At 45.5% G+C, this 27,087-nt stretch overlaps 1 protein-coding gene across 2 annotated transcripts in view; it reads right to left on the bottom strand.

The window, feature by feature from the left end:
- Nucleotides 1–4,661: 4,661 nt before the first annotated feature.
- ST14 (ST14 transmembrane serine protease matriptase) overlaps nucleotides 4,662–27,087 on the bottom strand; it is a 60,283-nt gene continuing 37,857 nt past the window's right edge. For both annotated transcript variants that reach the window (XM_061592682.1, XM_061592683.1), the window contains 12 exons: nucleotides 26,212–26,351; nucleotides 24,897–24,994; nucleotides 24,072–24,181; nucleotides 22,364–22,494; nucleotides 20,693–20,797; nucleotides 18,637–18,744; nucleotides 18,377–18,490; nucleotides 17,420–17,542; nucleotides 15,249–15,432; nucleotides 14,623–14,897; nucleotides 9,034–9,170; nucleotides 4,662–7,841 (listed from right to left, as the gene is read on the bottom strand). In XM_061592682.1, coding sequence (XP_061448666.1) covers nucleotides 7,680–7,841; nucleotides 9,034–9,170; nucleotides 14,623–14,897; nucleotides 15,249–15,432; nucleotides 17,420–17,542; nucleotides 18,377–18,490; nucleotides 18,637–18,744; nucleotides 20,693–20,797; nucleotides 22,364–22,494; nucleotides 24,072–24,181; nucleotides 24,897–24,994; nucleotides 26,212–26,351 — 1,687 coding nt within the window. In that variant the 3' untranslated portion in view covers nucleotides 4,662–7,679. The remainder of the gene's footprint in view (nucleotides 7,842–9,033; nucleotides 9,171–14,622; nucleotides 14,898–15,248; nucleotides 15,433–17,419; nucleotides 17,543–18,376; nucleotides 18,491–18,636; nucleotides 18,745–20,692; nucleotides 20,798–22,363; nucleotides 22,495–24,071; nucleotides 24,182–24,896; nucleotides 24,995–26,211; nucleotides 26,352–27,087) is intronic.

Genomic DNA, 27,087 nt, shown 5'->3' with positions numbered 1-27,087 from the left:
ACACTTCTATCATGTCTCCTCTGACCCGCCTTTTCTCTAAACTAAAAAGCCCCCAATGCTGCAACCTTTCCTCGTAAGGGAGTCGCTCCATCCCCTTGATCATTCTGGTTGCCCTCTTCTGAACCTTTTCCAACTCTATAATATCCTTTTTGAGATGAGGCGACCAGAACTGTACACAGTATACCAAATGCGGCCGCACCATAGATTTATACAATGGCATTATGATATCGGCTGTTTTATTTTCAATACCTTTCCTAATTATCGCTAGCATGGAATTTGCCTTTTTCACAGCTGCCGCACACTGGGTCGACATTTTCATCGTGCTGTCCACTACAACCCCGAGGTCTCTCTCCTGGTCGGTCACCGCCAGTTCAGACCCCATGAGCGTATATGTGAAATTCAGATTTTTTGCTCCAATATGCATAATTTTACACTTGTTTATATTGAATTGCATTTGCCATTTTTCTGCCCATTCACTCAGTTTGGAGAGATCTTTTTGGAGCTCTTCGCAATCCCTTTTTGTTTTAATAACCCTGAACAATTTAGTGTCATCAGCAAACTTGGCCACTTCACTGCTCACTCCTAATTCTAGGTCATTAATGAACAAGTTGAAAAGTACAGGTCCCAATACCGATCCTTGAGGGACTCCACTTTCTACAGCCCTCCATTGGGAGAACTGTCCGTTTATTCCTACTCTCTGCTTTCTGCTTCTTAACCAATTTCTTATCCACAAGAGGACCTCTCCTCTTATTCCATGACTGCTAAGCTTCCTCAGAAGCCTTTGGTGAGGTACCTTGTCAAACGCTTTTTGAAAGTCTAAGTACACTATGTCCACTGGATCACCTCTATCTATATGCTTGTTGACACTCTCAAAGAATTCTAATAGGTTACTGAGACAGGACTTTCCCTTGCAGAAGCCATGCTGGCTCTGCTTCAGCAAGGCTTGTTCTTCTATGTGCTTAGTTAATCTAGCTTTAATCATACTTTCTACCAGTTTTCCAGGGACAGAAGTTAAGCTAACTGGCCTGTAATTTCCGGGATCCCCTCTGGATCCCTTTTTGAAGATTGGCGTTACATTTGCCACTTTCCAGTCCTCAGGCACGGAGGAGGACCCAAGGGACAAGTTACATATTTTAGTTAGCAGATCAGCAATTTCACCTTTGAGTTCTTTGAGAACTCTCGGGTGGATGCCATCCGGGCCCGGTGATTTGTCAGTTTTTATATTGTCCATTAAGCTTAGAACTTCCTCTCTCGTTACCACTATTTGTCTCAGTTCCTCAGAATCCGTTCCTGCAAATGTTAGTTCAGGTTCAGGGATCTGCCCTATATTTTCCACTGTGAAGACAGATGCAAAGAATTCATTTAGCTTCTCTGCAATCTCCTTATCGTTCTTTAGTACACCTTTGACTCCCTTATCATCCAAGGGTCCAATTGTCTCCCTAGATGGTCTTCTGCTTTGAATGTATTTATAGATTTTTTTGTTGTTGGTTTTTATGTTCTTAGCAATGTGCTCCTCAAATTCTTTTTTAGCATCCCTTATTGTCTTCTTGCATTTCTTTTGCCAGAGTTTGTGTTCTTTTTTATTTTCTTCATTTGGACAAGACTTCCATTTTTTGAAGGAAGACTTTTTGCCTCTAAGAGCTTCCTTGACTTTGCTCGTTAACCATGCTGGCATCTTCTTGGCCCTGGCGGTACCTTTTCTGGTCTGCGGTATGCACTCCAGTTGAGCTTCTAATATAGTGTTTTTAAACAACTTCCAAGCATTTTCGAGTGATGTGACCCTCTGGACTTTGTTTTTCAGCTTTCTTTTTACCAATGCCCTCATTTTTGTGAAGTTTCCTCTTTTGAAGTCAAATGTGACCATGTTGGATTTTCTTGGCAATTGGCCAGTTACATGTATGTTTAATTTAATAGCACTGTCTCCACAACACTAGGCTCCTTTCTTCCTACAGTGGCCTTCTGGTGCCTGTCCTGTCCTGGCGGCACTTAAACCCTTCTTGCCGAAAGCAAGTAGGCTAGATTAAATGTTCCCTACCCAGGCTTCATCTTTTAGCTAAGATTTCTAGCTTGATTTCCAATCAGATTTTTTTTTAATTGTATGCTCCAAGCAACTGTGATTGATGCTTAATGTATCATCCTTAATGACATCACTCGGGCCCGCCCCTAAAATCTCAGGTTTTGCGATGCTTCTGACCTGGCAACCCTACTCTCCTCCCTTCTTAAGAACTACCCAAATGAAGCCCTTCATCTCGGAGCAAATTTGCCAGTTAGCTTCATCTCGGAGCAAATTTGCCTGGGCGGATTCAAACTGCATTTGGCTTCCGGCAGTGGTGTGACATGTTGCAGGCCCGGAGATTTACGTGACGGGCCTCGAGTGACTCCCATAATCCACCCTTGCGGAGGATGCTTAAAAGCAGCTCAGTCTGCTAAGGAGCTCAGGCTGACAGGTAGTGTCAGTGACAGTGGGAAATGCTCCCTAGCCGAGCCCCGAGGGAGAGGGTGCCCTGCCAAGTGGTAGTACAGTGGCAAATTCAGAAGTGCAGGGTTCCTTCATGATAGTCACACGACCGCACCCCTCACATCCATGCCCCCAGGATTCATTGTCTCTTCTGCAATTACAGAATTGTAGGACCAGAATAAAACTGCTTATGTTCATAGGCTTCGCCCCCCACCTTCTCAATCTCTTTCTTTGGGGACTAAATGCTGCCAAAAACGTTTTTATTTTAAGAACTGAGAAATGAAGGCAAGACTAGGATTTGGGAGACCAAGGTGCTTTGCCATGAAGCTCACTTCTCACTTACCCTAGGAGCCAATCAACATGAAAGAGGTGTATGTTTGCTACTAAGGAGAGTCTTCTCGGTGACTGACTGACCTCCTTTCCCTCTGACTGGCTCCAATCAGCATGAAAAGACAAGAAAACATGTGCTTAGCTAAGTGAGAAAGCTCTTCTCAGTGGCCAGCATGCTCCCCTTTTATGCCGATTGGCTCATAGATAGGGACCTTGCTGGGACCCTGCTCCCAAAAAAGTAAGAGCTTTACAATCCCCTGTGATTCCGGATGACTACACCCCTGCTGCCAAGGCCCACGTTGAGACAACAGTCCAGCCGCTTCCTTGCTTCAGGTGCAAGAAGCGTGGGGCTGTAGCCAACTAACTGAAACATTCATTGAAATGAAAGGACCTAGGTCAGCCTTGTCCATTAATGTCAGTGGGTCTACTCTTTTGAAATAATAATCTAACACTTTGTATTTGTTTTGTTGTGTTCTTTAGAAATTCAGTCAAATCTTTAATAATGTTCAAATCCCCACTCGTGTCTCCTGGGTGTAAAGGGCCAGCTAAAGATCACCCCCACAGGGAGTGTCTCAGGGGTTACGTGCCCTGCCACCTGTGCAGCCGTGGGCAAGCTGCATAGTCCCAAGGAGCCCAGTTGCCCCCCAGCTGGCAGACAAGGAAGGGGCTAGCTTGTGCAGCTGTGACAAGCTGAGCAGGCCCTAGCCATCTGGAGAGGACTAGCCTCAGAGGGAGGCAATGGTCAACCCCCTCTGAATACCGCCTACCATGAAAACCCTATGCATAGGGTCGCCATAAGTTGGGATGAACTTGAAGGCAGTCCATTTCCATTTTTTTGTGGAATACTACAGTGCCGTCTGCTGGCAGAGAAAGCCACAGCAAATATATATTCTTGCTTTTCCTCTTAAAGTATAATTATTATTATAAGAACTTAAGAAGTGTCCCGCCGCTGGATCAAGCCAAAGGCCCATCTAGTCCAGCATCCCATTCTCCCAGTGGCCAACCAAATGTCTCTGGGAAGCCGCAAGCAGGACCTGAGTCTAGCACTCTCCCCAGTAACTGGCATTGGGAGCCATACTGTGCCTCTGATCCTCGAGATGGCATGTAGCCACCATGGCTAGTAGCCACTGATAGCCATCTCCTCCATGAATTTATCTAATCCTCTATGAAAGCCATCCAAGTGAGTGGCTATATCTATCTTGTGGGAGTGAATCCCAAGTGCTCCTTCCTTTTGTCTGTCCCAAATCTTCCAATATTTAGCTTCATTGGACGTCATCAAGTTCTACTATTATGAGAGGGGGAGAAAAACATCTCCCTGGTCACATTCTCAACAGACTACGCATAATTTTATAGACCTCTGCCATGTTTTTTTACTCACCTTTTCTCTTAACCAGAAAGCCCTAACTGTTGTAACCTTTCCTCCTTGCGGAGTTGCTCTAGCCGTTGATTTAGAGTGCCCAAACCACTTCTCTTAGAGTGCCCAAACCACTTCATTCTCCCCTTCCATCATGCCCAAAGAGGACATATATGAAGTGTGGCATTTGATTCTTTTCCAGCATGGCAGTGCTAGTTTACACACTCACAGCTTAGCCCATGGTATATTTCCAGTGTTCCACTACCAAGCTTTACCTATCAGGGATCCTGTAGTAGTGAATTTCCTGCAACAGCAGAGGGTTGGACTAGATGATCAATGATATACCCTCTACCTCTATGATTCACATTCTCACAAGGAAAATGTTTTGCTTCAAAAAAAGGGGGGGGCAACTTTCTCAGATCATTTTTGTTAAAACACTTCAACACCTTTATATACAATCAAATGAGACAAACATTCTGTACAAAAATCCAAGTTTTAATACAGATTAAAAATCACCACACATAACAATTTCATTCAGATCTTCAATAAGAAAAAAGGGAGTGGGTGGGAATTGAAGTTGGTATGGTTTCCATTCATTTAGATATATTTACAGTGGTTTCTTAAAAAGATACAATATTTACAAACATAATAGGAAGTTGACAGTCAACCCATTTAAAAACAATTTTGCAACATTTTCTTTTTAAAAAATAGAAACAGATAAATTATGGGGGGGGATCCCTTATCTGACTCTTCTTGTGGCTTCATTTTGCAAAAATGAGGATCACTGAAGCATTTCTTATATTATTAAAAACACAAACAGGCACTTTCCCCCATCTTGTTTATTTTCTCACATCTACCATCTGGACCAACAATAGGGAAATACCAGGCATATGTAGCAAGCGTAACAAAGGTTCAGAGAGAAAATGTCATCCTTGTGGAGAAGTAACCATTACAAAAAGAAAAGAAAATCACATTTAGACACAAAAAGGAAGTCTGATAAGGTAGCCTGGAAAATGACTTCTATTTCTCCAGCGCCCTCCATTCCCTCCTCTCTGCTTCCATATATACTTCAGGGTGCTTATTTCCCAAACATGCTCACCAGCATTCTTTGCTCCTCACAGCCACTACAAGATCAGGGATCTACAGCGTTAATACAGTTATTCGGCACACATAGCAAACACAGACAAAAGACCACCCGTATATCCACCCACCACTGACATCAAACCCAAAACAAAAGTTCAGCACCACACGCTAACTAAAAGCATCCGTTATTGGCTTATATCAATAAAGCTGCTTGCTAACAGTAAAGAACCCAGGCAGGCTGAGTTCCATACATTGAACAAGCTATGCATTAAGGCACATTGTGGCAATGCCAATCTGACCCATAATGGGACAGAAAAATCTCATTCATGCATACACACGCTCTCTCTCTTGCTTGCTCTCTTTCTCACACACAGAGAGGCTCTACCTACATCTATGCTATTCTAATACAAAGAAACAGGTTAGGGGGATGCCCAACCCTGTAATATTCTCCTAAAACAGAGGTGGGGGATGTGTGGCCCTCTAGATGCTGCTCGACTACTATTCCCATCAACCCTGATCATCATCCATGCTGGCTGGGGCTGATGGGAGTTGGGAGTCCAAGAGATTCCCCTTATCACATTAAATTAGTGTCTAAATGTATTACATCTGCTGGAACCTTGAGGAAAAACCCAGTGGAGGGAGATTACAAATCCCAGAATGCCATTCTCAGGATATAGTGGTGTGACAAGCTCAAAACATTTATGGGACAACCAGAACCTGACACATTTCACTGTAGTCTTGGAAGCCCCATCAAACTGATGTCTAGTTTAGAATCCTTCTTGCTCAATGGGATATACAGGATTTTGAGAAACAGACTAAGGCACAAGGCCCTTGGCTTTTAAAATGCCAAGCAATTCATAATATTGAGATCCAACACTCCCTTCTATTCACAGCCACACCCCTCTGCTGTCAGTTGGAACAGACATGTCTTTAACCCTTGCAAAAAGGAGCATGCCCAACTGGTTTGCACGAGAGGGATTTTCGAGTATACCCTAACGAGATGTTCAGAGTAACTGCTGCCCAATCCTGCAGCCAGTCAGGCGTGCACAAGTCACAAATATTCCAGCAGGACTGCAACAGTCTCATATCTGGTTTTAGGATGGCATCAGCGTCATCCTTGTAGCTTGAGACAATGCAAAACGCAATGTGGTGTCCCTTATATAACCTGTAAGGAGATCAACATATTGCAGGATGGTACCAACACAGAAGTTAAACACTTTTTAATTAGCCCACGAGCCAGAAAAATTTGCAGCCAGCTCCATTATCCCAATGATTTAGAGAAGGGCAGAAGCATCATAAAAATCAAGAGAGGGAGGGGAACTAGATCAAAGGGAGGTTACAGGTAAGCAAATAGGCAGATGCTGGATACTCATATAAACATTTTATTGCACCTGTGACAGAGCTGTAGGTGCTGAAGGGAGCACTTGGATAGAGTGATGTAGCTGCAGCGTTCTTTTAACCCAGTGCAGCAAGGAAATTAAAAACTGGCAGACTGGACGGGACTGGGTGGAGGTAAGAGCAGCCAGCTATAACTCAGTTACCTTTCTGACTGCAGACCTTTGTAGTTAACTTTGCACACACACTATCAAACATACTTTTAGAAGAAAATATCCACACACAATACAAAATAAAAAAATATAACTAATCGCATTAGCCAGGGCAATTCATCAACCCATCTGCCCTTAGTGGTTGTTAGCAAATGTTTTATCCAGCAGAGAGTGATGGATAAGGACACTTCCCTGTAATATTAAAATCCTCAGGCACCTGCAGAAAAGCCCACAGAATAAGGGCAATCCTTCCCTCCTCTGAGCAGTTTTGGAAAACGATCAACGTTTTGGGTACTGCCTATTCATGATAAAGCCTCCTTGGGGGTAGAGAGGAGAAAAACAGACTAGGTCACAGATGCTATACTGGACCAGTCCCAAAAATACAAAAACCCAACATTATTTCACCTGGTCTCCAGAATCACAAACACACATACCTACACACACGGTGGCAACTTGGTTTTTAGATGAGACAACTGGGCCTCACACTGCCAACTGGTCAGCACACAGGGGTGCTGCAGTCCTATCTGAAAAGCAAAGAACAGCTGTCCGGCCCTCACCTCATGCGGCCTGCACAGAGGCAGGAGCACCGTCCCCTTCGCGTATTTAAATCCATAAGCAGGTTCACATTAAAAATTAAAAAGTCAGCCAGTCTCTGTGAGCAAGAGCGGGAGGGCTCTCAACGTGGCGAAAGTCCATGTAAGGGGCCATTGTACAATCAATCCAGGAGTGTCACTGGCTTCATAATTTAAAAACAGAGAAAAAATGGAGAAGGAAATATAGGAGTGAACAAGATATGCAGAGTTCCCTTCACATCACGTGGGAGTGTCTTTAACTGCAAGCTTGATAGACCCAGAGACAAAAAAAAAGGGAGGGGAGCTGTATGAACTGTTCCAATGTCTACAGCATCCTACACGCCTGTTCGCTCTTTGATCCAGTCCCGAAGCTGTGAAACCCGAGTGTAGATTCCTGGCTTGTTCCGTTGGGCACAGCCTTCCCCCCAGCTGACTATGCCAGCCAGGAACATCGTGTTGTCGGCCTCTAAGCTGGACAGCGGTCCGCCAGAATCTCCCTGCCAAGAGACAAGAGCGCATGTTTAGGAAGAGGACCACTCTTCTGTCCCTTTTCACCTGCTGGCAGTCCAAGAAGCCACTTTGTTCTAAGGGAAAACTAGCATTTGTAACCAGCCATAAATCGGGCCTCGGTTGGGGTCGGGACAACTCTGAGGGAGAAGTGGCAGAGATAGGGATTGCAAGATGAGGCTATAAAGCCGGAACAGACGAGGCACAGCAAAAGGTAGAATCTATGACAGGTGTGGGGAAACTTTTCTGGCTAAGATGGGCAGGATCCTTATCTCCCTGAACCCTGGTGTGCCCAATCTGACATCAAGTGATGCTGCAAGACTTCAAAGTGCAGTGCAGGGTTGTTTGAAAGCCCTTTGCAAGCAGCCCTGGAGTGCTCCTTAAGCCTCTGAAAAACATCAGAGTAATGATGCCAGGTGTTGGGTGGGCATGTCTGGCTTCCCCAAAATGCCCTCTAGGGTAAATGGAGAGGCCTAGTGGGCCAGAGGTTCCCCATGCAGTCTATGGGTTGTAGCCAACTAAGTTCTATATAAAGTAGACCCACTGAAATGAATAGACATGGACTAACATAAGTCCACTCATTTCAATGCGTCTACTCTGAGTAGTTTTGTTGGCTGCAACTCTATGAGCTAGACATAATAGCTGCTTTGTTGCTTAAAACCTACTGAACAGTGACCAGTCATGTCAAGAAGGGGCCAAGCAAGGCACAGGGCTGGTAAAACCACCAAAGGAGGCTGGTGGCTTCCAAATGATTGTGGTGGTTCAAGGAGCACATCAACTTTGCTTCATTCTGTGATCTCCACAGCCACGGCCCTCTCCCTGGAGAACAGTCGCTCCTAAACTTTTTATCCCATGGACCACTTGAAAATTGCTGAGGGTCTTGGAGGACCACAATAATATTTCTGCCTGTTGTAGCTATCATTATCATTTTTATTTATTAATTACCCACCCTTCACCCAAGGGTACCAGGGCAGGTTACAATAATTTAAAAACATATAATTAAAAACAGTTAAAAACAACCTAAAGAACATCACAGAAAATAGCAATTGCAATGTGCTGTGCTACATACTGTTTAATTTTTAATTGTATTTGTATTTAATTGTATTTTTACAGACGTCCCGTGTACCACCTGAATGAAGCTCATGGCCCACAATTTGGGAAACTCAGCTGTAGACTCCTTACCTGGCAGGCATCAATTCCTCCTGTCAGGAGCCCCACACATATCATTCGTGGTGTGATTGAGGTGGGGAACAGTGAGCTGCACGTAGTCTGATTGATCACCCGGATTTCGGCCTTCTGCAAGATGCTGGCACCGGTTCCTGCCAAGGATCACAAAGGTGTACAGGAGAAAATACCATTTTATATGGGTTTTCTTTTTTAAAAAAAAATGACTCTGCTGGGTGTACAAAACATTCTCAAATTAAAAACCATTAGGATATACACCCCCACAAAAAAACACCTCCAAACAGATTAAGATATGCCATTCCCCTGCCCCCTTGGTACATCAGGGCAGAAGAGCCACAGAAGTTACTGTTCTCCAGAGATCGGTGAACTTGCACCGCCCTGCACATCAGATTACCTTTAGGAAGAAGCAGAGCTGCTTCCTCCAAAATCAGGAAATAACTCAGTTCATTTAAGAACCAATCCAAATTCATTAAATGTTCCCGGAGGCAGCCCTCTAAAGAGAGGCCCTAGGCAAAACCGAATGCGAGACGTTTCTCCATTGGTTTGCCAAGCGGGATGCTTTGAAGAGCTGCCCTGGTAAAACTGCTGTTTGTGTGTGTGCTGCTGGGAGGAGGGGAATCACATACACACAGGGATCCCTCTAGTTGCTGGGCTTCTGCCTCCCGCCATCACCCAACACCAGGTTCCCTGTGTAAATCATGCCTTTCAAATCCAAACCAGCCAGAACTGGGGAGGTTCCAATGTTCACTTCTTCTTTAAGGAGGCATTACTCAGTCCCTGAAGCTCACTTCTGGGTGAGGTCCAGGGCAGGGATGGGAACCCATGGCCCTCCAGATGTTGCCGGACTCCAACTCCCATGAGCTGCAAGCGGCATGGCCACTAGTTAGGGGTGATGGGAGTTGGAGTCCAACCTTGCCGGCGTCTCTACTGCTGCCCATGCCTGCAACGAGCATGCAACCACGGGAGACCAAAATTGCTTCCGTTGGTGAGAAATGCATTGAGTGAGCTGGCTGTTGCAAAGGGAGACATGTGGGAGGACATTTAAACACATCCACCAAAAAGGGCAGAAATCAGATTGAGGGAGGATCTAAACATGTTTAATCAGAATTGGTTCTTCCATGTTTTCTTCTGGTTTTGCTGCAAAGCAAACAGCAGTGAGGCAGCTGCACCTTTCTGTTACAACACACAGAACTGCACAAGAGCTGCATTCCTTCTCGTCTTTCTACAAATGTAAGGTGTGTGTGGTGGTCTATATAGCCCTACAGCAAAGGCTCTTCAAGGAACTATAATTCATGTTGATGTGTTCGTGGAAACTTTTGCAGTAAATATGAGAAAGAAGAAGTGTTGTCAAATAATGGAGACTAATGGAACTCTCCACTACTGGGGGGTTTCTAGTAGATAGAGCAGGTGACCCTGCTGAAGCCCTTGATATGCTGTGGAACAACGAGATGCATTGGGCTCTTAACACAGTTGCTACTGAGAGCCCTCTCCAGCACTGTGGAGCCCGGTTTGCACCTTGGTACACCAGTAAACTAAAGGCAATGAAACAGGCTGGATGACAGCTAGAGTGCAAGTGGCAAAAGACGTGCTGTGAGGTTGATTGGGCACAAGTAAAACATCATAACCATGCCTACTGTGTGGCAGTGAGGGCGGCAAAGAAGGCCCATTTCTCTGCCTCCATCACATCCTCAAGTACCCGGCCAGTGGAGTTTTTCATATTATCAGGGGTCTGTTAACATCAACTGCAAGAAATGGAGCTTTGGACCCTTTGGAAGCCCACTGTGAAGTGTTTGCAAGGCACGTTGAGGGCAAAGTTGCTCGCCTCCATACCAATCTTGATGCCTCATCCACATCTACTGTAGTCCCCAGTGAGGTGTCCAGTGCAATGTCTACTGCAACTTCTTGGGATCAGTTTCAGTTGATGTGGCCTGATGACGTAGACAAGGTGCTTGCGACAATACAGCCAGCAACATGTCCTCTCGACCCTTGCCCTTCTTGGCTTATTAAAAGTTTGCCGAGGAGTTATGACCAAGTGGATCCAGGGTGTGGTCAACATGTCTTTGCAAGAGGGAGTGGTCCCAGCCACACTGAAACAGGCAGTGATCTGATCGCTCCTGAAAAAGCCCACCCTGGACCCATTGGTTTGTGACAACTACCACACAGTTGCAAATATCCCCTTTTTAGGGAAGGTGATTAAGAGGGTTGTAGTGCAAAAAACGGAAAGTACTTAGGATGAAACAGATTATCCTGACCCATTCCAACCAGCCCTGGTTATGGGACTGAATTGCCCTTGGTCACTCTGATGGATGATCTTTATCATGAGAAGTACAAGGGGAGTGCAACCCTGTTATTTTTACTTGATCTCTCAAGCAGCTTTTGATACCACTGACCACGGTATTCTTCTGAGCCAACTTGGCGAGATGGGTATCAGAGGCACTTACAGTGGTTCCGATCCTATCTCCTGGATCATTTTCAGAAAACAGCATGGGGTGATTATCTTTCGGGGCCCTGGCAGTTGTGCTGTGGGGTGCTGCAGGGTTATCTTGTTCCCAATACTGCTTGACATCTATATGAAGCCCTTGGGAGCAGTCATCAAGAGATTTGGGGCGAGGTGTCAGCAGTACACTGATGATACCCAGCTGTATTCCTCTGTAACATCTGGATTGGGAGAGGCTGTGCAAACCTTGGACTGATACCTGGACTTGGTGGTGGGCTGGATGAGGGCCCATTAACTGAGTCTCAATCCTAGCAAGATGGAGGCACTGTGAGTTGGTGGTTCCTGAGTTTGGATAATTGGTTGATTGCCTACTTTGGATGCGGTTGTACTCCCTCTGAAAGAGCAGCTTTGTAGCCTGAGGGATGCTCCTGGACCCATCTTTGTCGCTAGAGGCCCAGGTGACCTCAGTGGCTAGGAGTGCCTTTTACCAGCTTTGGCTAGTAAGACAGCTGCAGCCTCCCCTTAAATATCAGACAGACACCTGTTATGTTTTTGGGACCTATTGAAGACTTTCCTCTTTCAACAAGACTTTTAAGTAGGCACCTTATCCCAGTCTGTGTCTGCGCTGGAATTGCTTTTTAAAATGTTTTTTAAAGATTTTTAAAGATGTTTTGTTTTCATATGTTTTGAAGTCTTTTGTCCTTAAGATATTTTAACGTTTTTAGTGTTTTTGCTTGCCGCCCTAGACTCCTTCTAGGAGGAAGGACGGGATATAAATTAAACAAATACATAAAATACTCTTGCAATGTTACTTTTTAAGGGGTTTTTTTTTGCATCTGATCTGCCATTGCTCTCCATTTACAGAGCATATTGCAGTCTGGATTAAGTGCATTAATGGGGTGGGGCAGGATTTGCAATGGTTTGCAACTTAAGCCAGTGGCATGGACTCATTGTCTTCTGACGGGGCTACAGCAAAATACTGGACTAGTACATAACAGACACTAATGACAATCTCACAAACTAGGCAACAAGATTAAAGCATGCTGTGTAGAAACATGTAAACATAAATCCTGCTGTGAACATAGAACTTACAGGATCCCAGTATATGGCAGGGCCTGCCTAAACAACTCACTGCCATTAGAGTTGATGTGAGCTGCTGCCAGTGGTTCGAGCTATGTTCCCCTCTGGAGAAACAACAAATATGTTTTTGTTGTAAGAGACACTAAAGTACAATGAAAGACAGTTTCCAGTTTTTATCATTGCTCCCATGGCATGGCGTGTGTTGTTTCTGAGGCATTACTGAGATTGTACTAGAAAGATATTTCATTTCTGAAGGATTATACTGGGATCCTGTAAGATCTACGTTCACATCAAGATTTCTGTTTACATCTTTGCATACAGCATGTCTGTTAATTGATGTGGTCTCTAACATGTTTGTACGCTGCATGCTTTAATCTTGTTGCCTATTCTGTCAGATTGTCATTAGCATTTGCTACGTGCTAGTCCAGTATTTTGCTGGTTGTTCCTTTCCCCCATATTTTATAAATTACATATTTGTGTATACAACATTTCTCCAGTTGTGTGCTTGTTAGCATTGTTGTTTTTGTTCTTCATATAATGGATGCTCCAGTTTGTGTTGGTTGTTTGAAAACCTGGAGAGCCCCTGCAAGTCAGTGCAGACCGGGGGGGACGGGACCTTTCGCCCTCCAGATGTTGCTGAATTACTACTCGCATCAGCCCTAGCCAGCATGGCCAATGGCCTGGGATGATACGAGTTATACTTCAGCAACAACTGGAGGGACAAAGGCTCCCCACACCTGGTGGAGACAGCAGTGAGCTAAATGGACCAATGGTCTGACTCATTATAAGGAAGCTTCGTATGTCCTGGTGCTTTCCTAAGAAAAAGAAGCCAAATGCACAGTTATAAGATGGGGGATACTTGGCTCAGTAATACTACATGTGAGAAGGATCTTCAAATTGTTGTTGATCACAAGCTGAATATGAGCCAACAGTGCGATGTGGCTGTAAAATAGGCAAATGCCATTTTAGGCTGCATTAACAGAAGTATAGTTTCCAAATCGCATGAAGTACTAGTTTCCCTCTATTCGGCACTGGTTAGGCCTCATCTTGAATACTGCATCCAGTTCTGGACACTGCACTTTAAGAAGGATGCAGACAAACTGGAACAGGTTCAGAGGAGGGCAACAAGGATGATCAGGGAACAAAGCTCTATGAAGAAAGACTGAAAGAACTGGGCATGTTTAACCTTGAGAAGAGAAGACTGAGGGGAAATATGGTAACACTCTTCAAGTACTTGAAAAGTTGTCACACAGAGGAGGGCCAGGATCTCTTCTTGATAATGCCAGAGTCCAGAACACAGAATGATGGGCTCCAGTTACAGGAAGCCAGATTTCGACTGAACATCAGGAAAAACAGGTGGTACGGCAATGGAACCAATTACCCAGGGAGGTGGTGGGCTCTCCAACACTGGAGGCATTCAAGAGGCAGCTGTCAGCTGTCAGGTATGCTTTAAGTTGGATTCCTGCATTGAGCAGGGGGTTGGACTCGATGGCCTTATAGGCTCCTTCCAACTCTACTATTCTATGATTCCCCATATTGTCACACCAGTAAACAATTATAAGTAGTCCCAATATTGAGTTATATATAATTATTGACCACTGAAGAAGACCCTTACAGGGTGGAACAGGTTTGGTCTATAATACAATTGTTTGTCATACTACTGCTGGCTCTATCAGCTGATGCTTGGATATAATTCTCAATATATGTTCACAATAATGGTGTTTTAGATATTTTATTCATTTGTTATATATTTTCCAATTGTTTTCTGTATTTTTATATACATACGGTTGGATTAAGGAGACAAAGTTGAATATTCTTTATTGATTTATATTGGAATTATATGTTGTAGATTTACCCAATTTTATCTCCTGAGGTTAAGTTTTATATTTCTTGGTTCTTTTATCCTGGTGCTTTCCCCAGCCATGAAAATCTACCTAAATTGCAACCAATGGCGATCTTTTTAGATACATATTAATACATATTACCCCGTCCCACCAAACTGCAGGCCTGTCATTGTTTTGCTCCTCCAGCCTCCTCCTCCAAGTTCCCCCTCGCTACCCCAAACTCACCTGATTGTTGAGTGTGTCCCCATCCGGTCACCCAGATGGATTTGCCAGGCGGGAAATCGTGGGAGACGTCAGGCAGGCATATAGGCTGGATGTAGCTGGAGAAGTTGACCAGGCTTGCCAATTCAAGCAGGGCAATGTCGTAGTCAAAGTTAAAGTCATTGAAGAACGGGTGGATGATGAGGCTCTTGATGCTCCGTTGCTGAACGTAGTTATTGGCCCTGTCCCGCTGGTCATGAAGCCCCATGAAGGCTGTCCAGATCTTGGAATCCATATACCTGCAGGGGAGACGGACGTGTGGTGTCTGCAAGAGTTTTGCAACCAAGTATTCTAGCCATGCAGCTTTTCATGATATGTCGGCCAGAATTCAGAAAGCCTCAACTGGGATATGAATCCCATTTGTCGAGCCCAGAATTCAGCTCAGATAACTGGGGCAAGGCTGCTCTCTGTTCTGCCTGCACGGCTACTATTGTATCCGAGGGCCTTATTCTAAGATATCTGCTATGCCGCTGGATTGGGATGGGGGCAGGGGGAAAGGACAGCATTAAAACTTCACACCAAAAAGCACACAGGTAAACGGAGAAATATCAGCTGGTATGTTACTAGAGGACTCCTAAATCTCTACAAACCTGGAGTTGTCATTGTAAAAGCAATGCGCTGCTGACACCAGCCACTTCTCAGATATCAAGGAAGCCCCGCAGAGATGACCCTCGTCCTTGCCATGTAAGCTGACCTGCCAGGGCCATTCGGCCACATCGGAGTCCTGCCCCCCAACAATCCGGGATTGCTTGCTGAAGAAGCGCTTGCCACAGCCTGAAAGGAACAAGATTCAGAAGCCCCAAGAAAACAAAGAATGAGTCCGTTGGCTCTCCTGGCATCCCCAAGCGATACCCTCCATCACTCCAGGGACTGCCTTATGGCAGGGGTGGGGAACCTGTGGCCTTCCAGATGCTGCTGGACTAAAACACCCATCATCTCTGATCATCAGTTGTAGTCCAGCAACATCTGGAGGGCCACAGGTTCCCCACCCCCGCATGGAAGAGAAGATGCTTCCAAATGCTTTTGCAAAATCAGCTGATAACTGAAGAGGGATGTTATTACATGCATTTGCAACACAGGCCAAAGGGGCTAGAGTGTCATCTTCATTTATTACCCAGCCTTCACCCAAAAGTCTCAGGGCAGGCTACAACAATTTTAAAATACAGCATTGTTAAAACAGCCCTAGAAGGTAGTCCATCATCATCATCATCATATTATTATTATTATTATTACTGCATTTGTGAGTATGGTTTGCTTAAGAATATCTAGCAAGGTTAGGGCAGGTGATGCAGGAACACAGGAAAGTGCCTTATACCGAGTCAAGCCTATTGGGACCATCTAGCTCAGTGCTGTCTACACTGACTGGCAGTGGGTCTCCAGGGTTTCAGGCAGGGGACACTCCCACCCCTACCTGGAGACGCCAGGGATTGAACCTGGGACCTTCTGCCTGCAAAGCAGATGCTCTCCCACTGAGCTACAGCCCTTTCCTGTAATTTGAATCAGGGGAGCGATTTCCCCAATTTGCAGCTCAGTCTTACCCACCATCCTGAACCAATTGTTGTGCACCTTATATATTTGGGTAGGCCATAAACAAATGAGAGCACTGCTTTTTCAAGTGTAGGGCTGCAACCGACGGACCAACCAACTAAAAATCTTCAGCTACATAAGCAATGGGTGACAGTTTACGGTGTTTTTTATTTTTCTGCAGCTATTTTGATGCTGGTTATGTCAGACATGAATCAAAGTTACAGACGCTCTTTCCTTCTACCAGTCAATGGTAGCGTTTTCTTGTTGTACCCTAAATTATCTCAACACCTTCAAAAAATTTTTTTTTAAAAATGTATCTTTACTGGATTTCTATACAATATGAACTTCTAATTTCATATTTTTTTTAAAAAAAATCAATTGATTGCTATACATGTTTATTCTGAAGTCACTCCCTTTGAATCCAATGGGGCTTACACCCAGGTAAACAGGTATAGAATCGCAGCCTAAATAAACTAGAATTCTTTAACCTGTTGACAGACCTAGTACTTTGGGTGGCGGGTCTAGAACAGCCTTTGCCAACCTGATGCTCTCCAGATGTCTTGGAGTACAACTCCTATCAATCCCAGGAAGCTCTGGGCCAATGGGAGATGTAGTCCAAAACGTCTGCAGGCACGAGGTTGGCAAACTTTAGAACGTACAGAGCAAGCACTGAGCAAGCCAAAAAGTAATGATTAAAGAGGAACAGCAGGTTGATGTTTAGGTTCCTGACATTTTACCAAATGATCATCAGTAGTGTAGTGGGAAATTCAGAAGTGCAGGATCCCTTCATGATAGTCACACCACACCCTCTTTTCCACTTTCCCTTGTTTCCACTGCTCTCCCTGTCACCTTCCAAGTCCACACTCCACTACCACAGACATCCCTAGAAGCCAATCAGCATGAAAGGAGAGGCTGTGTGTTAGCTACTGAGAACAGTCTTCTCAGTGGCTGACTCAACTCTTTTCACTCTAGTTGGTTCCAATCAGCACAAAAGCACGAGGACTCTTCTCAATGGCTAATATGCTCCATTTTCATGTTAATTGGCTCCTACATAGGGATCTGGCTGGGACCCAGCTCCGAAAAAAGTAACAGGTCTACAAACAGCACCACCACACGGTATTACTGGACAGCTACACCCCTGGTGATCAGGGACTGCTGACTCGTTGCTAGATATGGATGTTTGTGTCTCAGGTCAGCAACCTCCTGAGAGGCAACAGCTAGAACTGTAACTCACTGCAGTTCTCCTCATCCGAATTATCGCTACAGTCCTTCTTTCCATCACACTCTGGGTTCTTCTTGTTCACACACAGGTTGTTGCGGCATTTGTAGGTATATTCCTGGCAGGGGACCACGGCTACTGCAAGCAAACACAGAAAAGGGCGCTCATCAGCAGGAAAGGATGAAACTGAGGTTAACATAGCAGCATTCAAGTTCAGAGAGGATATTATGTCTGAGGGCTGAGGAGGGGGTCACTCAGAGGAAGAAACCACGGAAGTGATCTGCATCACTCCTGGAACCACTGCATTTCCTTATGAGAGCAGATGTCATTATCATGGTGCTTCCAGTAATAACTACCCTGCCAAGGATCAGAGCAAAGCCAAACAGAGCACTCTGGGACATCTGGACATCATGTCACTGAAAACCATCTTCCTTGTGCAGAAAGGCTGTGTGCCATTACACACATGAACCCAACTATGGTGTTAAGGAGCTTTCAGAGAGCCTGAACCAGTAGGGTGGTGATCTATCATTCCCCCTTGCTACAAATGACGCCTCCCAGCCAAAAAAGGAAAGAAAAAAAAGGCAAGATCATAAAGACTGTGCTCTGCTTCCATGCCCAAACCACGGGGACAGGCAAGCAAAAGCAACTGCTTGCAACTCCCATTCCAGGGACCTTGGTGCAGTCGAGGCTGGTGCCCATTAAGACTGGCAGGGCAGAAGGCAAAGCAGCCAACAGTAGGTGGAGAGAGACAATGACAGGCAGAGTCAATTCACTCTAGTTTTGCCCCCTTCCGCCTCCCGACCAAGTTCTACAAGGGCAACTGGTTCTACAGACTGTGGAGGAAGAAACTGACAGGGAGTGCCACCCCCTGGACCGGATGCAAGTAAGAAGGCAGGCCGACTGAGGCTGGTGGGGCAAAGTCCCACTCGCCCTAACGGACCAGCTCCTACTGCCTTGGTGCTAGACCCTTACCAGAGCCACAATTTCCCTCATCGCTGCCATCGCCGCAGTCATCCTTGCCATCACATTTCTGGAGCTCCAGGATGCATTTGCCATTGCCGCACTTGAAGTTATTTGCCGGACATTCTGACAAACGCAAGGAGAATCTGAGCGTTACATGTGCAAAAGTAAAAAGGCCCCAAGATAGGCCACTGCTGCAGCAGAGGCAGGGAGTTGGCCAACCTTTGACAAAGACCACACTGGCTCCTTCCACCCCATCCCTCCATACTCACCACACTGGAGTTCATCACTATTGTCCCCGCAGTCGTTCATGCCGTCACAGACCCAGTACTTATGCTTACAATAACCGTTTCGGCATCGGAACTGCTTCTCGGTACAATCTGAGGAAGGAGGCAGCAAAGCGGGCAGAGAGTCGGCTCCAACTTGCAAGCAACAGTACAGCAGAGCTCCTAAAGAGCTTCAAATACAGGACGAGCAACACAGAGTTTGGTAGAGCCAAAGAATGAGCTGTAAACCATAGGACAAACCTTGGTTGCAGTTTGTGGTTTTTCTGGCGAGAGCTAAACCATAAGTCCGTGTTTGGATGACATCCTAAGCCAAGCCATGGTTTCGCTCAGAGCAGCAACACACCCGGAGAGGAGTAAAGACGCAAAGAGGTTGTTATCACCTTTTTGGGAACCTGCCTGATTGCTCATTCGTGCTAAGCCATGTTTGACTTAGTGTTGCATGTTAACAAGGCAACTGTCTAAATAGCATGTTGATTGGGGCCAGTTACTCAGGCCATGTGACTATTATATGAACTTCACTGGCTTCCCTGCCAGGCACCAACAGAGAGCAGTCAGGGCCCAAGCTTCAAGACGTGCCTGTCCAAGCACTGACAACTGCCTTGGTGTCCAAGTCTACACTCGTCAGGGCATGGAAAATTACACCATGTCACTTCAGAGCATTGTGGAAAACTTAAAAATCCTCTTGCTTCTACCACAGCTACCAAGTGAACCTGCCGATGTAGGAAGGGACCCACCACTTTGCCAAGAGCACCTTCAAAAAAAGAGCCTCCGTTCAAGTTTCTGAGCCCAATTCAAAGTGCCATATGTTATCTTTAAAGCCCTAAATGGTTTATGGACAGGATGCTGGAAGAATGCTCTCTTCCTGCATGAGCTTCCTCTCCCATAGGGAAAGAAGGGGGTTGCTTGGTGGGTACACAGAAGAGGGCTTTCTCTGCAGTGGGGCCCGGATCCTGAGACTCCTGCCTGCCCCAGCCCCCTCCCCTGGCATTTCATGAACTGTTTTATTTTAACAGGTCTACAGGCTTAGCTGGTTTTGGGGTCGCAATCTGCCAAGTTGCTTTTTCTTTACTGTTTTCTTAGATGGCATTGTAACTATTTTGGCTGGTCTTCAAAGTAGCTCTAAGCAGCCATCCCGTCAGCTAAAAGATTTCTGTGTGCGCAATGGGACTCCCCTCCCTCCTCCTCCCTGAGCGTGTCCCATGCCCTCCCCAAATCTGCTCTGGAGGGTTCAGGGAAACTCCAGAACAGATTTAGGGAGGTGCAGGGGGAAGAGAGTGGGAAAGTCCTGTTGCGCAAGTGGAAATCCTTGTGCTTACAGGACGGCTATTTAGTGCTACATTGGATACAAGTCTTTGATCACAAGCTGCCTTGGATGTTGTTATAGGCACTGGAAAAGCAAGGCATAGGTATTTTAAAATTATTTATTTATTAGATTTATATCCTGCCCTTCCTCCCAGTAGGAGCCCAGGGCGGCAATTAAGAAAACAACCCAGGTGAAAAATCAATTAAGAAACCAACCAGGTGAACAGCATTGCTCTCTCACTGGTCTTTGTATGGCAGATGAGGACTTGCCCGTCAGTCCAGCTGGGCCACTCATCCTGTCTATCTGAACGGGGGTGGGGGAACCAAAAGATCTGAAAACTGCCCTTGAACACGGCTACATAATTTGGTGCTGGCTACAGAGTTCACCACCCTGAGAACTGTGGCTTTAATTCACTTTTTAAAAGCAGGTTTCTAGCCCATATGATGGCACAGCTATTCCTCAAAGGATGTAGCAAGCAATTTCTGCGGAAACCTCCTCACTCAGGGTTATGCATGGAAAGCAGGATTTCCAGGACTTCTAGGGAAAGCCTTCAGTGCCCTGAATAGCTCGTCCTGCTAACTACGGAAGAATAATGCAAACTATAAGAGATGTAATCCAAGTTGCATAGCTTAATCATGTTGTAGAAGCTGGATCACCATAGTGCAGGATAGGACACAAAGTATACATAGCCCTGTTCTATATTCACACTGCCAAGAGGCTGGGCTAAGGATGACTCACTGCAGTTTTGTTCGTCGCTAGCATCTGGGCAGTCAAGAAAGCCATCGCAGTGCAGGGTTTTCTCAATACAGCGGCCAGTCTTGCAGGTGAATCTGCCTGGGCAAGCTGCAGGGAGAGAAAGGAGAGAGAGGTTAAGTCTTGCAAATTGTTCACAGCACCAATTCCCTGGAGGAGGGCCTGGCCTCTTTTTAGAATGGGATGCTTTCAGTTTGCTCTCTTTCCCTGGCACCCAGCCTTGCAATGCCTAAGGCCACCCTTGGATGCAAGAGGCTCTGAAAGGAATCTCAGAAATAACTTCTAACGTGCACCGAGAATGTGGCCAAGAGGACTCATGTTGGGGTGCAACGCACAGGTCACTCGACACAGGCTGCCACCTGAAGAAACCTAGGCACCCAAATGGAATAATTGGACTTTGTCAAGTTACATTATCCTAAATAAAGGTTCAGGTCAGGGCTGCGGAAGCTGTGTCACTCCAAATGCTGTTGGACTCCAACTCCCATCAGCCGCAGCCAGGATGGTCAATGAAAACTGATGATGGGAATTGGAGTCCAACAAGATCTGGAGGGCCACAGGCTCCCCATCTGCAGTTTAGGTTCTGTCATTACAGTTTTGCAGATTTTTAGTGCAAAATCCCAGGATCCCTGTTTGTCCATCCCTGTTTGGTTAGACTACCAAAGATATTTTTTCAAAGTATCAAGATTCAGCAAGATTCGAGATTCCGTTTCCAATATTAAATCATGGGATTATCCAGTTTCGACTGTGGAGCCTCAGATCATTAAAGTTAACACAACAGCAACATATTCTGACCTATTATTATAAGGCACATTCCTATCGTCCATGTAGCTTAGGGGTAGCCAATGTTAAATGCAAGGGGTGGTATTCAGTGCTATTCCTACTCAGAGTAGACCCACTGAAGTTAATAGATATGGCTAACTTAGAGTAGACCCACTGAAATAAATGAACCTGAGAAGGACTTAGTTGAACACAACCCAAGATTTATTTTTTTAAGTGAACTTGGGATTGTTAGTAGAGTAAAGCATGTACTCCCCTACTGAGCTATGATCCTACTTATGCAATCTTACACACACAAGAAAAGCATAGGGAATTTGCTAGCAGGATGAGCCATTTCCATGCACTGCCAGCTGGCCCAGAGTACCAGCATTAGTACGGAGAGAGAAAGTTTTCTCCTTTCTCCATGTGGAGCCCAATCTGATAAACCTCTCTCATGCCCTCCTTAGTAAACAAAAGGGCCCATATGCTTTAGGGCAGCATTTCTCAACAAGTGAGTCATGAAACCTGTGCAAGTGGGCTGCAGGCTTTATTAGCTAACCCCAGACAATTATTGCTTGTAATCCTTAACTGGTAGGATGAATACCTCTTACAACGTTTTGTTTGGTTGGCATATTATGACGCTGCGCTGACACTTATAGCCAAACATCTGAAACGCTCAAGTCTTATATTTTAACACTTGGGAACCTCTTGCTGACAGCAGAGAAGACCTAAGGCCCAAAACGCACGTGACAATAAATCAATTGGCCACCATACCAAGTAAAGTGGGACTTGTTGGTTGCCATACTAAAAAGATTGGGAACCACTGCTTTAGGGGATCCCAGTAAGGAAGGTTCACACACACATACCCCTCAGCCCCAAGCTCACAGCATTTCTACTTACGGTCATTGGATTCGTAGGACATGAACTCTGCCGAAAAGCCAGAGTCTACAAAGGAAAGATCTGAATGGAAACGGACAGTAATTGTGTTGGTTTTACTCAGTACCACCAATTTCCCACGCATACCGCAGTACCTGAGGGGAATTACATGAAGGCAGGTGTCACATGAAGGCAGAGCCAATAAGAGGAGAGATGGTCCTCTTTCCAAACACATATAATCAAACACATATCATACCTTCCAAACACACACACTGAAGTCGATGGGGGGTCTTTTTACTCCCTGTACTTCCCCACCTTAAAACAGCATACCCATCGTGCATTATACCAGGCTGTTATGGAAGTGGCTGTCTCCTGCTCATCTATAATTGCTGCATTGAAGAGTTAGCTTTCCTGTAACAGCATGGGGCTAGGCTATCTCAAGAACTGCTTTCTCCCATATGCCATATGAGCTCTGACCATTGAGCTTGGCATCAGAGGCTCTGCTCTCTATCATGTCACCGTGAGAGGTTTAATGGACTAATGTAGCAGGCAAGGGCTTTTCAGTGGTGGCACCAAAATTTTGGTACACCTTTCCTGGCAAAGTAAAAATAATCCCTTTCTTCCTCCATTCAAGTGTGCTCTGAAAACCTCCTTGTTTGCCTTCCCCCAACCTTGTACCCTCCAGACTACAACTCCCATCAGCCCCAATTAGCATGGCCAACAGTCAAGAATGATGGGAGTTGTAGTCCAGCAACATCTGGAGGGCACTAGGTTAAGGAACGCTGGATAAGCCTTTTTTATACTCAATTACTTTCCATTTTTACCTCTATTAATAATGTATATTTGCCATTCCTGTTCATTAATCTTGTACATTTTGAGTTGGTGTCTTTAATACATTTTAATTGTTTTATATTTGTGTCCTTCATGACCAAAGAAACCAGCTGGATGATGAATGACACAAATCATTTAAAAAAGCAACAATTTTCATCTGGAGTGATCTTTCACATTTATTAAAAACGTGCAAATTACTTTGAATTTTGATGAAACTGGTGAAGAATAAACTCTTCTTTGCAATGTGTATTTCACCTTGTTTATAGTTCTGTATATATGCCAATAGTTATAAAAAATAACATCATATATTGCAATTTTCCTTTAAAATTATGTATCTTACATTTGGCATTTCATTTTATTATATAATTGGATCAAATCTTGGCATGAACTTCCATGACTGCTCTGTTTTGTATGGTCACATTTTTTTCTGTCTTTTATTCATTCTTATCGTAAAACTGAAGTAATAAAAACTTTTTATTATTATTAACATTAACAATAATAATGGGATCCTTAAAAGTGGAGATTTTAAAGCCGCAATTGTTTACACATATTTTCCAATCAAGGGTTACAAATAGTCTTCCATCCCCATTGCCGCTGCAGCCAGTGAGAGGGGCACAACCCTACTACCAAGTCCCAGGAAGGCAAGACAGTGTGGCAGAGCAGCAGTGAGTTTTGGGGGATGGGGAAGTGCTTGCACTCTGGCAGAGCCAGTTTGGCCCTTTGACGGGTGGTGCACATCAACCACCATGACCTTGCTGCCACCCTGCGTGGCACAGTACGTGGCACTGAGGCCTAAGCCAAGACTACATGCCAGCAGCAACAGTCTGATCCATGCAGCTCCCCCCAAAGAAGCCACAGCCTCGGGTGGCTGAGGTTTACAGATCCAATACTTGGCTCTTACTTTACGTTGTTAACCTCTACGTAGTCTTTGGGGCAGGACTCGAGCGGAACTCCGGGCTCCATGAGGAAGAACTCATTGAAGCGCACCTTCACGTTCCTCCCTCTGGGGACCTGAGAACAAGATTGGGGGGTGGAAGGGGAGGGAGAAAAGAGGCAGTGGCATCACTACAAAGGTCGATTTTCCATCTCCGTTGCATTCCTGAGCTACTTTGACAAGAAAGCAGCAGCAAAAAAAGTCTCTCAGCTGGGAGTAATCAGAACAGAAGAGCAGCCTGCTGGACCAGGCCAATGGTCCACCTAGTCCAACATCCTTCTTTTTCCACCCTGGCCATCTAGAGCACACGCTTTGCATGCGGAAGATCCGAGCACCTCCAGGTAGGCTAGAAAAGGCTCCTGATTGAAGCCCTAGAGAGCCGCTGCTACTCAGTGTAGACTGAGCAAGACGGACCAGTGGTCTAAGGCAGCCTCCTGTGTTCCTAGATGCCTCTGGAAAATGGCATAGCAGGGCATGTAGGCAACAACCCTCCTCTTCTGTTTCTCCCGATGCAGATATACTGCCCCTGACCATGGAGGTACCACGGCTAAGAAATGAAGAGCAGCCCTGCTGAACCACCCCAAAGGTCCATCTTGTCCTGTGTCCTATTTCCCCACAGTGGCCAGCCAGAGGCGTCTGGATAGCCCACAAGCAACGCATGAAGGCCAACGTTGCCTTCCAAGCTTCCTGAGAATTGGTAGGTTGATATAAAAGTCAGAAATTCTTGTCTCTTCTGGCCTGCACTGCAAATCCAAGAACAAAGAAAAGGAGATCTCGTTCTGGGCTTCTTACCTCTATATTCCAGACACAATCTGTATTGGGAGGATAGTGGGCTGGGTAATAAGGGCTGGTGAAGGTTCCAGATACTCCCGTCAAAGCCCCACCACAGTCTAGAACAAAGGGAAAAAGCAAGTAAAAAAAAAAGTTAACCCTCGGACAAGCCGGCAGGAAGAAAGATGTGCAGAGAGGAGCCTTTAATGAGGTTAAGCCGGTCTTTGGAGATACCAGCCTGACTCAAAGGCATGGATTTAACTCAGGAGACCAATTACGGCTCGCCTGTTCTCTTCTGTCCTCTGTCTCAGCCCAGTGTAATCCCTGCCCACCTCTTGTTAGGAGGCATCATTAGAGCAGCCAGGAACCGGGGGAGGGGGGCAGGGGAGATGCTATTTATAACCCAGTTGTTCCCAGATCAAGAGAGAAAATTATGCCTCAGGTTCCTTCTTATGAAAGCAAGGATTACCCACAAGATATTTTCAACCATAGCTGCTTTTTAGCCCATTCTTCCCCTCTTCCACTATAATTCAATCCTTTATAATCGCGAGTGAAGAGCCTCAAGGTCCGGGGCCAAATGTGGCCCTCCAGGCTTCTCTGTCTGGCCCTCTGAACTCTTCCCAGGCCAAACGCCTCACTGCCCTTTGCTTTGCACTCCCAAGTGTTTTTGCCTGGCTGGAATGTGTCCTGGAACTCTAATAGTGACTCTTGCTTGCCTAGATGGAAGATAAGACAGGGGTGTGTGAGTGTGAACAGAAACTAGCCTACTGTGCAAAGGTAACATTCACAATCAGTGCTCCACCCACTTTAGTCTCTGGCCCCGCCCACCACTGACATGAGGCCCTCTCAAGGTTGCCCAGGAGGAAATGCGGCCCTCGGGCTGAAAACATCTCCCCAACCCAAATAAAAAAATATCTACACAAACATTCGTGTGAGAGAGGCCTCATTCACACCATGCATTCATTGCACTATTATTTCACTTTAGACAGTCACGGCTTCCCCCAAAGAATCCTAGAAAGTGTAGTTTGTGAAGGGTGCCAAGAATTGTTAGGAGACTCCTATTCTCCTCACAGAACTACAATTGCCAGAGTGGTTTAACAGTCAGTCCCTCTTTCCAGAGAACTCTAGAAATTGTAGCTCTGTGAGGGAATAGGGATCTCCTAACAACTCTCAGCACCCTTCCCAAACTACAGTTCCCAGGATTCTTTGGGGGATGTCATGACTGTTTAAAGTGGAGTAAGAGTGGAATAAACATATGGTGCAAAAGAGAGAGAGAGAGAGAGAGAGAGAGAGAGAGAGAGAGAGAGAGAGATGGAGTGGCTGCCACTCTTCTTACTTTTATTTTTTGGTATCTGGAAGAACGTTGCCTTGAATCCAGGATACCGCCCCGAGGCATCTGTGCTTAGCATGATCAGCAGAACATTTTGAGAGGAGACGAAGGTCAGATTATATGTTGGGTTGAAGCTGCCACACAACCTGCGAGGAAGGAAGGAAGGCGGCAAGTGGGGTGCGAGGAGAGAAAAGAGAGAGTCAGCCACCAAATGGTCACTCATTGCAGCGACCCCTCTTCTATAGCGTTGGGAGTGGGAATGAGAAATCAAAAAGCCCCCAAGGAAGATGAGCGATGCGTGGCATGGCTGCCCTCGCTAAACACAACATCCATCACAGTCTGGCCGCTCCATCTCAGAGCAGTCTCTTACTGTTAGATCTGGAGAGCATCAGGAAAGCTGCTCTTAAGCATATTAACAATTTGCATTTTAGATATTGGAAGGCTGCCGTATTTTCTTTTTTTACAAAAACTTTGACGGTACTGATATTTGTGTTTTGTTGATTTTAAATCAAGTTGTTGCTTATTTTATCATTGTGGTTATTTAACTGTTTTGTAAATCACCTTGGACATATAGGAACATAGGAAACTGCCTTATACCCAGTGGAACCACTGGTCCATCTAGCTTAGTGTTGCCTGCACTGACTGGCAGCAATTCTCCAGGGTTGCAGGCAGGGGTCTACCAACTCTACCTAGAGATGCTGGGCATTGAATCTGGGGCCTTCTGCATGCAAAGCAGATGCTCCAACCCTTCTTTTATATTAGGAAGGGTGATCATAGAACAGCCTTTTATAAAACATAGAAGTGGCAAGCAAGAGTATAGGCCAAGCCCACCAGCCCTTTCCAGGCATGCCGCAAACACTTACTGACCCTGCCTTTTGAAGG

The sequence above is a fragment of the Rhineura floridana genome, chromosome 12, assembly GCF_030035675.1.
Source record: "Rhineura floridana isolate rRhiFlo1 chromosome 12, rRhiFlo1.hap2, whole genome shotgun sequence".
Taxonomy (NCBI): Eukaryota; Metazoa; Chordata; class Lepidosauria; order Squamata; family Rhineuridae; genus Rhineura; species Rhineura floridana.
This window is presented reverse-complemented; position numbering and strand designations above follow the sequence as displayed.